This window comes from Corvus hawaiiensis, chromosome 28 (assembly GCF_020740725.1).
Source record: "Corvus hawaiiensis isolate bCorHaw1 chromosome 28, bCorHaw1.pri.cur, whole genome shotgun sequence".
Classification (NCBI taxonomy): Eukaryota; Metazoa; Chordata; class Aves; order Passeriformes; family Corvidae; genus Corvus; species Corvus hawaiiensis.
The window spans coordinates 6,165,424-6,178,551 of record NC_063240.1 but is presented as its reverse complement, the minus strand read 5'-3'; the positions used below and the strand labels follow the sequence as shown (position 1 = coordinate 6,178,551).

The 13,128-nt window shown below is 59.8% G+C and overlaps 1 protein-coding gene across 1 annotated transcript; it reads left to right on the top strand.

Moving 5' to 3' along the window:
- The first annotated feature begins 70 nt into the window (after positions 1 to 70).
- DDX49 (DEAD-box helicase 49) lies at positions 71 to 7,409 on the top strand. Its single transcript, XM_048287966.1, has 13 exons — positions 71 to 201; positions 381 to 504; positions 578 to 663; positions 2,208 to 2,329; positions 2,415 to 2,602; positions 3,537 to 3,677; positions 3,867 to 3,942; positions 4,021 to 4,097; positions 4,577 to 4,674; positions 4,975 to 5,049; positions 5,516 to 5,604; positions 5,844 to 5,915; positions 6,259 to 7,409. Exons 1-13 carry the CDS (start codon positions 87 to 89, stop codon positions 6,439 to 6,441), a joined length of 1,446 nt encoding a protein of 481 aa, XP_048143923.1. The 5' UTR covers positions 71 to 86; the 3' UTR covers positions 6,442 to 7,409.
- Positions 7,410 to 13,128: the final 5,719 nt, after the last annotated feature.

Sequence of the window (13,128 nt, the reverse complement as noted above, 5' to 3'; positions counted from 1 at the left end):
TGGGCGTGGTTACAGCTAGCCAGCCAATGAGCGGCCGGAGCGGCGGTGACGCCATCGGGACGCGCCGGCGCGCACGCGGAGCGGGCATGGCGGAGTTCCGGGCGCTCGGGCTGGCGCCGTGGCTGGCGGAGCAGGCCAGGCAGGTGGGGCTCGTCCGGCCCACGCCCGTGCAGGCCGCCTGCATCCCGGCCGTGCTGCAGGGTGAGCGCCGCGGGCCATTCTCGCACCCGGGAAGGGCCGTTTGTGCGCCCGGTTCTATCCTGGGAACGGCCGCTCGCGGGCCTCCCATCCCTCCCTCGGGACCCGCCGCTCTCCCGGCCCCTTTCCCCCGTCCCGGATCGCGGGCCCGGCCGCTGACGCTGCCCCGGTGCCTCCCGCAGGCCGGGACTGCCTGGGCTGCGCCAAGACGGGCAGCGGGAAGACGGCGGCCTTCGTGCTGCCCGTGCTGCAGGTGCTGTCCGAGGATCCCTACGGCATCTTCTGCCTCGTGCTGACGCCCACCAGGTACCGAAAGCCCCGGAGAGCCCCGGGAGGGTCTCGGAGAGCCGGGGCCCGGCTGAGCTGTCCCTCCCCGCAGGGAGCTGGCGTATCAGATCGCCGAGCAGTTCCGAGTGCTGGGCAAACCCCTGGGCCTGAAGGATTGTGTGGTGGTGGGCGGCCTGGGTGAGTCCTGCGGGGCATCCCGAGCTTCTGCCTCCCCCTCGGAGCCCGGCGGGGGTAGAGGAGGAATTCCGCTCACTCCCTGAGCTGGGAGGGACCGTCCCGACCATTCCTGACACCCCAGAATCCCATCCTGTGCCTCGGAGCGGTGTCCGAACGCTCCTGGAGCTTTGCCAGCCTTGGGGACCGTTCCCTGGGGGAATTCCGTGCCCCAGCACCCTCGGGGGGAGGAGCCTTTCCCGGATCCCCATCCCAACCCCAGACACAGCTCCAGCCCTTCTCTGGTTCCTGTCCCTGCTCCAGCCCTTCCCTGGCTCCTGTCCCTGCTCCAGCCCTTCCCTGGCCCCTGTCCCTGCTCCAGCCCTTCCCTGTCCCCTGTCTCTGCTCCAGCCCTTCCCCGGCTCCTGTCCCTGCTCCAGCCCTTCCCCGGCTCCTGTCCCTGCTCCAGCCCTTCCTCTTGGTCCTGTCCCTGCTCCAGCCCTTCCCTGTCCCCTGTCCCTGCTCCAGCCCTTCCCCGGCTCCTGTCCCTGCTCCAGCCCTTCCTCTTGGTCCTGTCCCTGCTCCAGCCCTTCCCCAGCTCCTGTCCCTGCTCCAGCCCTTCCCTGTCCCCTGTCCCTGCTCCAGCCCTTCCCCGGCTCCTGTCCCTGCTCCAGCCCTTCCCCGGCTCCTGTCCCTGCTCCAGCCCTTCCCTGTCCCCTGTCCCTGCTCCAGCCCTTCCCCTGGCCCCTGTCCCTGCTCCAGCCCTTCCCTGGCCCCTGTCCCTGCTCCAGCCCTTCCCCTGGCCCCTGTCCCTGCTCCAGCCCTTCCCTGGCTCCTGTCCCTGCTCCAGCCCTTCCCTGTCCCCTGTCCCTGCTCCAGCCCTTCCCCGGCTCCTGTCCCTGCTCCAGCCCTTCCCCGGCTCCTGTCCCTGCTCCAGCCCTTCCCTGTCCCCTGTCCCTGCTCCAGCCCTTCCCTGTCCCCTGTCCCTGCTCCAGCCCTTCCCCAGCTCCTGTCCCTGCTCCAGCCCTTCCCTGGCTCCTGTCCCTGCTCCAGCCCCTCCCTGTCCCCTGTCCCTGCTCCAGCCCTTCCCTGGCCCCTGTCCCTGCTCCAGCCCTTCCCCGGCTCCTGTCCCTGCTCCAGCCCTTCCCTGGCCCCTGTCCCTGCTCCAGCCCTTCCCTGGCCCCTGTCCCTGCTCCAGCCCTTCCCCAGCTCCTGTCCCTGCTCCAGCCCTTCCCCGGCTCCTGTCCCTGCTCCAGCCCTTCCTCTTGGTCCTGTCCCTGCTCCAGCCCTTCCCCAGCTCCTGTCCCTGCTCCAGCCCTTCCCTGGCCCCTGTCCCTGCTCCAGCCCTTCCCCTCGGTCCTGTCCCTGCTCCAGCCCTTCCCCAGCTCCTGTCCCTGCTCCAGCCCTTCCCTGGCCCCTGGCCCTGCTCCCATTCCAGCCTGGTTGGATTCTCCGCTGCCCAGCAGATCCTGCTGGGAGCACACAGAGTGGCATCCCCCAGCTTCACAGCCCGGCTGGTTCTGGGCTCCCTGCCCAATTCCCTGCCATTCCCGAGGTTCTCCCTGCAGACATGGTGGCCCAGGCCCTGGAGCTGTCCCGCAAGCCCCACGTGGTCATCGCCACCCCCGGGCGCCTCGCTGACCACCTGCGCAGCTCCAGCACCTTCAGCCTCAAGAAGCTCAAATTCCTGGTAAGCCTGGGGCCCTGCCTGGATTTCAGGGATTCCTGCTGCTGCCTTTCCAGCCGGGAATCCAGCTGAGGGAGCCGATTCCCAGGTGCTGGACGAGGCTGACCGGCTGCTGGAGCAGGGCTGCGCCGACTTCACCGCCGACCTGGAGGTGATCCTGGAGGCCGTGCCCGCCCGCCGGCAGACGCTGCTGTTCAGTGCCACCCTCACGGCCACCCTGACGGAGCTCAGGGCCCTGGCTGCCAACAGGCCCTTCTTCTGGGAGGCTGCATCCGAGTGAGTGCCCACGAGTCGGGTTCTTCCCCTGTTTGCTGCTCCTTCTGCTGCTTTTCCCCTGCTGCGTGTCCCACGCGCTGTGCTGGCGCTGCTGAGGCCTTTTGGGGCGTCGGGACAAGGATGTGGAGGGGCTGGAGCACCTGAGGGAGCTGGGAAAGGGCTGGAGAGTTCCTGAGGGAGCTGGGAAAGGGCTGGAGAATTCCCAGTTGGGAAAGGGCTGGAGTATCCCTGAGGGAGCTGGGAAGGGGCTGGAGAATCCCTGAGGGAGCTGGGAAAGGGCTGGAGAATTCCTGAGGGAGCTGGGAAGGGGCTGGAGAATTCCTGAGGGAGCCGGGAAAGGGCTGGAGAATTCCCAGTTGGGAAGGGGCTGGAGAATTCCTGAGGGAGCTGAGAAAGGGCTGGAGAATTCCTGAGGGAGCTGGGAAAGGGCTGGAGAATTCCCAGTTGGGAAGGGGCTGGAGAATTCCTGAGGGAGCCGGGAAAGGGCTGGAGAATTCCTGAGGGAGCCGGGAAAGGGCTGGAGTATCCCTGAGGGAGCTGGGAAAGGGGCTGGAGAATTCCTGAGGGAGCTGGGAAGGGGCTCAGCCTGGAGCAAAGCGGGATCAGGGGGGACATTCCCAATCTCCACCAGTCCCTGCCAGGAGGGCACAGCCGGGGGGGGGGTCCCAGGGGACACCAGGACAGGAGGGAACGGCCCCAAGCTGTTCCCATCAGCGGGAATTTCCTCCTGGAAAGGGTGGCCAGGGCTCGGAACTACTCAGGGAGGCGTCCAGGGAAGGGCTGGGCGCGGTGTGGGATGGGCACAGCTTGGCCTGGGTGATCCTGGAGGGCTTCCCAGCCTCAGCAAAGCCGGGCTCTCCCTGTGCCCGCTCCCTGTGCCCGCTCCCTGTGCCCGCTGCCTGTGCCCGCTGCCTGTGCCCGCTCCCGGCCGCAGGGTGCGCACGGTGGAGCAGCTGGAGCAGCGGTACCTGCTGGTGCCCGAGGCGGTGAAGGATGCCTACCTGGTGCACCTGGTGCAGACCTTCCAGGACGAGCACGACGACTGGGCCATCATCATCTTCACTAAAACCTGCAAGTGAGCGGGGTTTTCCCTCGGGGTTGTTTCCTTGTGCCCTGGCACGGTTTTCCCATCCCTGGAAGTGTCCCAGGCCGGGCTGGAGCACCCTGGGATAGTGGGAGGTGTCCCTGCCTGTCCCAGCTCTGTCCTGATCCATTCCTTTGGTGCATCCTGATTGTTTTCTTGGTTTTTTTTTCTCCTTTCAAGGGACTGCCAGGTGCTGAACATGATGCTGAGGAAATACAAATTCCCCTCTGTGGCTCTGCATTCCATGATGAAGCAGGTGAGGGAGGCACAGCCCTGGCAGGTGGCTGCTTCCAGGTGGATCCCACACCCCTCACACGGAACTTTCCGCTCACAGAAACAGAGATTTGCAGCTTTGGCCAAGTTCAAGTCCAGCATCTTCAAGATCCTCATCGCCACTGATGTCGCTGCCAGGTAAAACAGAAGCGCTCACACCTGGATTTGTTCACCAGAACCAGTTTAGGCTGAGTTTAGCAAGAGCAGACCCTCAAATCCCCCACTTTTGGGTGGGACAGGGCTGTTCCCAACCTCTCTGAGCTGTGGTTTGCAGCCTGTGGGTGCTGCGGTTCCTGTGGGGTTCCTTGGGGCTGCCAGGGAGCAGCTCCGAGGGGACAGGGAATTGTTTAACTGTGTGAGGAAGGAGTTTGTTCTCCAGTCAGCCAGTAAAGCCTCTCTCCATGAGGATATGGGACTCCTGGAGGAAGCAGGAATGAAACTGAGATCCTTGGGATAGTGGAAGTGTCCCTGGCCAAGGCAGGGCGTGGAGCTGGATGGGCTTTAAGGTCCCTTCCACCCCAAACCATTCTGGCATTTTACAACCCTATGATATTAAAGCTGTTTTTCAACATCTGGGTGGGTTGTTTGTTTGTTTTTTTTTTCCCCCTGCATTCCAGAGGTTTGGACATTCCTGCAGTCCAGGTCGTCATCAACCACAACACCCCCGGGCTGCCCAAGATCTACATCCACCGCGTGGGGCGGACGGCGCGCGCGGGTGAGCAGGGCCACCACGGCTGCTCCGGGGGCCACGGGGATCCAGGGAGGGGCTGGGCCCTGCATGGGTGTCCCAGGAGTGTCCTCAGATCCACTGGGATCACTGGGATCCTGCCCTGGTGTGTGTTAGGATGGGTCACACCAACGTGGAGCTGCGCCGATGGTTAACGGGATTTCAGAGCAAAAAGAGCCCTCTGAGCATCCCAGGGTGGCTCCCGGGGATGGATGGGTTTGGAATGGCTTGGATTCATCCCTGTGTGCCTGCCAGGATTCCACCATCCCTGTTTTTCCCCCATGCCAGGGCGGAAGGGCATGGCCATCACGCTGGTGACGCAGTACGACATCCACCTGGTGCACGCCATCGAGGAGGAGATCAGTGAGTGGGGCTCTGGTCCTGCTGCCAGGAGGTTCCTTCTCCACGTGTGCCAAAGGCTTGGGAGAGAGCAGGAGCAGCTGAACCCCTGATTTCAGCTCCTGGGGGTGTCAGGCAGGACCTTGTTTGTTCTGCTGCTGTTTTTAGTGGAGGAGAAATCGCGTGGAGCTCCTCTTTATTAAAGCAGCCCAGGTTGCTTCAGGTTCAAATTCCCTTTTTTTTTTTTTTTTTTTTTCCCTGGGAAATGGACCAAAAAATGCAACATCCTGTGCTGTGGGGGATTGCAGGCAGAGGGGAGGATTTAATCCCTTGGAGGCTGAGGAAGTCAATGATCACAGCGTGTAACAATCTAACATTTAACAACAGAACATAAACCAGTCCCACCGATCGTTCCAGGGACTGCACTGGGATTTTTTTTCCCTTGAGGATTGGGATTTTGTAAGCCTCTCAATGTCTCACCCTGGTTTAGAGCTGAAGCTGAAGGAGTTCTCCGTGGAGGAGCAGCTTGTGCTGGACATCCTGACCCAAGTGAACGTCACCAGGAGGGAGTGTGAAATCGTGAGTGTGTTCCCTGGAAATCCTGGGAAAAAATTCCTGCAGAACCCCGGGGATATGTGGGGGAGGCTCAGTTTGCTCTCTGCCCGTGGTTTGCTCGGTTTTTTCACAGTTTTTCAGGGTTTTTTGCTGCTGAGGGTTGAGGTTTCTGGGTCTGCAGCCCTGAAGTTTCCAGCACACTGAGCTCCTGCTGTGCTGCTCTTCCCATTCCCGACTGCTCTGCTGCTTTTTCCCTTTTCCAGGAGCTGGAGGGGATGGATTTTGATGAGAAGAAAGAAATCAATAAGAGGAAACAGATGATCCTTGAAGGGAAGGTGAGAGCTGCTGCTTTATGAATTCTTAAAGGCCGATAAAGTGTGGAAAAGGGAAAGGCAAAGGGAAGGACAGTCCCTCCTTCCCTCCCTCACTGCTGGGCTCACTCCCCTTCTGGGTGGGGAAGATTTATTTAAAATAATCCTAAAATAAATATGAAACATTAGGATCTTAAAAATATGAAATACTATGAGATTGAAAATATTAAATATTATGATGCTAAAAATGCTCTGGAGAAAAGGGAGAAGGGTCTGAATTGTGGAACCTCCTCAGTCGTGGGCACCTGGGAAAAGCCAAGGGCTTGTCCTGGGCCTGTCCCCGATGTCCTGGCATTTGCCCCTGCAGGACCCAGACCTGGAGGCCAAAAGGAAAGCAGAGCTGGCCAAGATCAAGAAGAAAAACAAGGAATGTCGGGAGAAGGTGCAGCAGACCCTGGAGAGGAAGAAGCAGCTGCAGCTGAAGAGGAAATTGCAGAAGAGGATGGAGAGGAGGAAGAGGAAGATGGAGAAGGAGAAGGAGGAGCAGTGACATCCCTGGGCCTGGCCTGGCCTGCTCTGCTTTGGGAATATTGGGATTTAACACTTTAATATGGACATTCCTGACCTGAAATCGGTGTTGGGGAGAAGGGAAGAATCCCAGAATCCCGGGATGGTTTGGGTTGGAAGGACCTTAAACCTCATCCAGTTCCACCCAGGGTGTTCCAAGCCCTATCCAGCCTTGGACACTTCCAGGGATTCCCAGCTTCTCTGGGAATCCATCCCAGCCCCTCCCCAGCCTCACTGGGAAGAGTTTTCATCCTCCTGCACAGCTGGGGCCATTCCTGGCAGGCTGGGTCGGTCTCCTGCAGGATTCCTTTCAGGAGGATCTTTCCTTCCTGGAGCAAAGGAGAGGCCAGGCCTGGATTCCTGCTGGGATAAAGCTCCCCTGTCCCTGCCCCTTCCGAGGGCTCTGATTGCCACTCACACTTGTTTGGATCAACAGATTCTCCCCTGAGCCAGAGTCTAAAAATACTGGGACGAGCTGAGCTCAGCATCTGTGCCAGAGCCTGGAGTTTTCCGAGGGGAAAATTCCTGGAACACAGGGGGGAGGTTGTGTAAGGGCTGATCCTGGGACTTTGGGAATAATCCTGCTTTTGCAATAATCCTTGTATGTTTAAGGTTTGGAGACAGGGCCCCGTTTTCCTGAATTTCCAAGATCGTTCCTGCACAGAAGAGCCCCAGGAGCAGGATTCCCTTGGTCCTTGTTCCATCCAGAGAAACCAGAGTTGGGTTTGGGGCCTCCCTGGGTGTGTTTGGAACAGGGTTAGGCTGGGGAGGGCTGAGCAATCCTAAAATCCAGTTCTGTTTCCCTCTGGAGACAAAAAAAATCCCAGATTTTGGCCAGCTCTGTCCCAGCTTCGATCCTCAGTGCCTTTTCTCTGACTGAAACCCTGTTATTTCTGTCCTGTACAAAAACAGTGGCTGTGGCCCGTGCCCAAATAAATATTTATTGCTGCACATGCCTGGAAACTGGAATATTTGGGGGAATTGGGGAATTATGGGGCCTTTGGGGTAGGGAGCAGCACTTGTGTGGAGAGAAAACGGGGTTTGGGTAAAGATTGAGCATTTTGGGGGTGTTTTATCCCTCAGGCAGCCTGAGCCCAGCTCCTTCCCTGTGGTGCCTTTTCCCTGATTTCCCTCAGAGATCCATCCGGTGTTCCCGGGCTGGGAGGGGCCAGGTCCATCCCTGGTGGCCTCAGGGTGCGTTTGGAGCTGCTCCTTTGTCCTGGGTGCCCTCCAGGAAGGAAAAGCCTTCCCTGCCCTGCCCGGGAGCAGCTGCAGCAGCGGTTTGGAGCAGGCTGATGCTGTTGGAATACTAAATCCTACAGCCTTGGAATGCTGATTTTGGGGAGTCGGGTGGGGATTAAAAGCCACCCTCCCGGAGCCAGGCTGCTCCCTGGGAGCGTCACTCCTGCAGACGCAGCCACCCCTCTGTCTGAAGTCTCCGCCTCAGCCTGGCGGGGTTTCTCCCTCTCCTTCCCCCTGTGCCACGCGGGGTTTGATCAAGGATCTTGTCTGGAAGATTTATTCCAAATTCCTTTTCATGCAGCGCTGTCTGAGCAGCCCGAGCTGGGAATCAGAGCGCTGGGTGCGGCTGGGAGTGGCTGAGCAGGGGAAGAGGCTGCTCTGCTGCCCGGGACGGAGCAAAATCCCTCAAATTCCCAGCCTGGGAGTTCCCTGCGCTGTGCAGGAGCTGTGCCCGCCCCGCTCCCCTCCTGCAGCCGCGGGTCTGGGGGTTCCCTGCCTGCGTTGCCGTGGAAACCCTTCCCAATTCAGCATCGCTGCTGCGGCTGCTCTCACCTGGACCGGGTGTGGCTGCTGAGGCTGGGCTGGGGTGCGGGGGGAGAGCCCTGGACCCTCCTCATCCTCCTCAGTCCTTCCTCATCCTCCCTCAGTCCTGCACCCTCCTCATCCTCCCTCAGTCCTTCCTCATCCTCCTCAGTCCTTCCTCATCCTCCTCAGTCCTGCACCCTCCTCATCCTCCTCAGTCCTTCCTCATCCTCCCTCAGTCCTGCACCCTCCTCATCTTCCTCCACTCCTGCACCTTCCTAAACCTTCCAGTCCTGCACCCTCCTCATCCTCCCTCAGTCCTTCCTTGTCCTCCTCCAGTCCTTCCTCATCCTCCCTCAGTCCTGCACCCTCCTCACCTTTCTCCACTCCTGCACCTTCCTAAACCCCCCAGAGTCCTGCACCCTCCTCATCCTCCCTCAGTCCTTCCTCATCCTCCTCAATCCTTCACCCTCCTCATCGTCCCTCAGTCCTGCACCCTCCTCATCCTCCTCAGTCCTTCCTCCCACCTTCCCAAGCAATTCCTGACAGGTCACGTGCCAAGGCTGCCTTTCTTTTTTGGGTGCATTTAAGGCAATATTTGTCTGTTCCTGGAGCGTTCCCCCACCTCTGCCCCTCTCTCATGGAAGAACAAACCCCTCCAAGGGCTCCTTCCCAGAAGTTTCCAGGGAGAAGGGAGCAGCTGGGGCGCTCCTGGGTGAGATGCTCAGCACCTGATAAATCCCCCACACCTGCAGCTGTGCTGAGCAGGGACAGGGACAGGGACAGGCCGGTGACACTGCAGGGCCCCTCAGGAGCTGGCACCCCCTTCACACCCGGGGTAAAAGCTCTGGATCTGGAACAAAAGCAGCTGCAATGAAAAAATTGGGGGAAATTGTAGGGCCAGGTTTGGTGTCTCTCTGCTGCTGCCGCTTTACCTTGGGATGCTCTTCGCGAACACAAACTCTGCTGTTCTGAACGCCCTAAAAAGCTGGGTTTTATCCCCAGGAATGGCCTTTCCCCGCTGCCCAGGCTCCTCCCGGGGCCGCTCTGCCGGCAGATGGCAGCTGGGGAGCGCTGGACACCTCGCTGCTGTCTCCAGTCCGCGTTCACTGGGAATTGCAGCTCAAGGGCTGCTCGGCCTGAACATATTGGGGGTGGACGGGAAAATTTGGCTTCAAAAAGCCGGGAGGGGACGGGGCTGCCCCCAAAGGCTGCCCCAGCTGGGGGCTGCTGCTGGCAGGAATCTCCTGGATCCTCTCCCTTGGGCTGACCCCAACCCTGCTCCTCCATCCCAGGGCTCTCCTCCATCCCAGGGCTCTCCTCCATCCCAAATCCTGCAGCTCCTTCCCCTTCCCTGCTGCACCTCCAGGCTCTTCCCAGCCGGATTTTGCTGGTAAATCCCTTGTCCATGACATTCCCTCACCCGGGGCTTGCTGCAGCTGCCCAGGACATGCTGGACACTGGGATTGTCCCCGTTCCTCCCTGCCAGCAGCAGGACTCCAGGCTTGGGACCGAGGGAAGAAACACTTGGAATTTTCTTACTCCTGTGCTGAGCAAACCTCCTGCTGGCTGTGTTTGATCCACCCCCATCCCTCTCTCCCTGCAGCAGCTCCCAGCCCTGCTGAGATGTGGATTCTGTCACCTCTGGGAGGGACAGTGGCTGTCAGGGAGCTGGGGACGCTGCTGTGGCCTCGCAGGGAGAAGCTGTGAGCACGGCAGGAGCCTGCGGCAGAGGCTCAGCCCCCTCCTTTCATCCCTGCTCAGCATTCCCAGCGCCACTCCTGAATTCCCAGACCTCAGCGCACGGCAGGGTCACAGGGGAGGTGGCACCTGTGCCACCCGGACACTGATTTGATGTCCCCTAACGAGGGCTGGGCACGAACATCTCCAGGTGAGGGGGAAATGGTTCTGCCTGGAGCCTGCTGGGGTATGAGCTGGGGTTGGTGGGAACAGAGGGACAGATCCCAGGCAGCGTTCCCGCTGTCCTACAGCCCTTGGGAAAAACCAGCCAGGCACGGGGGGAGGAGCCGAGGGAAGGGTGACAAGTGACATTCGAGTGCCAGGGAACTCAGAGGGGAAAATGGCCTGGGACAGATGGGGCTGGGACTGCAGCTGGTGCCACGGGGACAGGGCTGGTGCCATGGGGATGGAGGTGATGCCATGGGGATGGAGGTGATGCCACGGGGACAGCGATGGTGCCATGGGGATGGAGGTGATGCCATGGGGACGGAGGTGATGCCATGGGGACGGAGGTGATGCCATGGGGACAGGGCTGGTGCCATGGGGATGGAGGTGATGCCATGGGGATGGAGGTGATGCCATGGGGACGGAGGTGATGCCATGGGGACAGGGCTGGTGCCATGGGGATGGAGGTGATGCCATGGGGATGGAGGTGATGCCATGGGGACAGGGCTGGTGCCATGGGGATGGAGGTGAGACCATGGGGACGGAGGTGATGCCATGGGGACAGGGCTGGTGCCATGGGGATGGAGGTGATGCCATGGGGATGGAGGTGATGCCATGGGGACAGGGCTGGTGCCATGGGGATGGAGGTGATGCCATGGGGACGCTGGTGCCATGGGGACGGAGGTGATGCCACGGGGATGGAGGTGATGCCATGGGGACAGGGCTGGTGCCACGGGGACAGGGCTGGTGCCATGGGGATGGAGGTGATGCCATGGGGATGGAGGTGATGCCATGGGGACAGCAATGGTGCCATGGGGACAGCGATGGTGCCATGGGGACGGAGGTGATGCCATGGGGACAGGGCTGGTGCCGTGGGGACAGTGATGGTGCCATGGGGACAGGGCTGGTGCCACGGGGACAGGGCTGGTGCCATGGGGACAGGGCTGGTGCCATGGGGATGGAGGTGATGCCATGGGGATGGAGGTGATGCCATGGGGACAGCGATGGTGCCATGGGGACGGAGGTGATGCCATGGGGACGGAGGTGATGCCATGGGGACGGAGGTGATGCCATGGGGACGCTGGTGCCGTGGGGACGGAGGTGATGCCATGGGGACAGAGGTGATGCCATGGGGACAGGGCTGGTGCCAGGGGGACAGTGATGGTGCCATGGGGACAGGGCTGGTGCCACGGGGACAGGGCTGGTGCCATGGGGACAGCGATGGGAATCTTGATGATGGGGGTGCCATGGGAATCTTGATGATGCCATGGGACCAGAAGTGACACCAGCCTCCCACCCATCCCACCTGGCTCTTCCCTACAGCTGCAGTGCCAGCAGCACCCAAGGACACGGAATTTGCTCCCTCTGGTTCCCACTCCCTGGCTCACCCTGGCAGGGCTGAGCGTTGCCGAGGGGCTCCGGGCGCCGTTCCTCTGGATTCCCTGTTGGAGCTGCCTCATCTCCTGCGCCTCATTCCCAGCACCATTCCAGCTGCTGGGATTTGGTTGGGAAGCTGAGGGAGGTGCAGATGATGAGTGCACGTTGTTTTCCCTGGGAGCACAAACAACCCCCCCACACCACCCCCTAATCACCACAATAATGATAAATCGCTCTGGGAGAGGGCACTGGGAGCCCTGCTGGGGTTTTTTTGGGGCCGTTTTCCAACCCCCACATTGAATTCCCTGTCCCTGGTGTGCATGGGAATGGTCTGGCAGGGTGTGCCTGTGTTTGGGGGGTGTTACACGCACGGCCTGTGCTGCCCTGTGCTGTCAAGTGTAAACAGAGCATTTCTGCACTAAAAATAACCTCTCCTCTGAGGAAGGGAGCAGCTGATCCCTGCAGCCCAGATGCAGGAGCTCAGCAGGGTTAGGTCACCTCTTTTTTCATTAATGGCATTATTTAATTACAAATTCCCTTAAGTTTTATCCTGGGGAGCTTGGAAACAAAAGCACCACGTTGCTTTGCCTCCATCAGGAACTCGCTCTGATAAAAATTCAGCTACAAAGGCAGGCTGTTAAATAACTTCGATGTGAGGCTGTCTTAACAACACAACAGCATCACCTGGGGCTTTCTGGGGAAGGGAATGACTTTTACCTCTTGTTTAAAATCACTCAGAGGACTCAGACATTACCCAGCGTGGCCTGTGCTGACCTTTTCTCCTCTTGGCTCTCCAGGCACCTCGGAGGTGGTGGTAATTAAAGTCCAGCAGGGCTTCAGGGAGGGTAATTCTGTCCTTTGTGGAGGAGGAGGAATCAAAGCTGGGCTGGCAGGGCTGGATTTGCATCTGGTGGCATCTCCCATTCCCATCTCCACCAAAACTCCGTTTCCTGGGGCTGGGCTGGGCAGCAGGACCTTGTTTTGGGGCTGGATCCTCCCTTTCTGCTCAGCTCAATGTTCTGTGGACAGGGGAAGGCTCCAAGACGTTTTCTTTGCTCATCCCACTCTCCTCTGTGAATCATTTTCCCTTTATTAATGCTCTGGCTGGCTTTGCTGTGAATAATTAAGATCCTAATTTGCCAAAAGCACGAGGTCTCTCCGGGTACCTGTGGTCGGGAGCTCCCCCAGCCAGGAGGGTGCTGGGATGGAGCTGCTGACAGGAATTATTGGTGGGAGACACAAAACTGCAGCTTTGCCACTGTTGGAACACACTGGACTTTCCCCTTTGGAAGCACAAAAATAAGAAATCAATCAGGGTGAGGGCTGGAGAGGGCAGGGTGGGGACGTGTCGGTGCCACTGCTCCGAGCCACAGCCAAAACCCTTTGGAAATGGATGGAATTGGTGCTGCTGCTACAGCTCCAGTGGAGTTGTCTCCTGGCTGAGCCCAGAATTGTGGGAATAGCTGGTGATAAATGGGATTTCATTAGTGTGGAAGGAGGGAAGGCTGCAGAGGAAAGGCCTCCCAGAGCCATCCATCACAGGGCCTCGAGAAAGGCCTTTGTGAACAAATGCTGAGCGCAGGACAGAGCTCATCAAAAAACCACTTCCAGATTATTCTGGCAA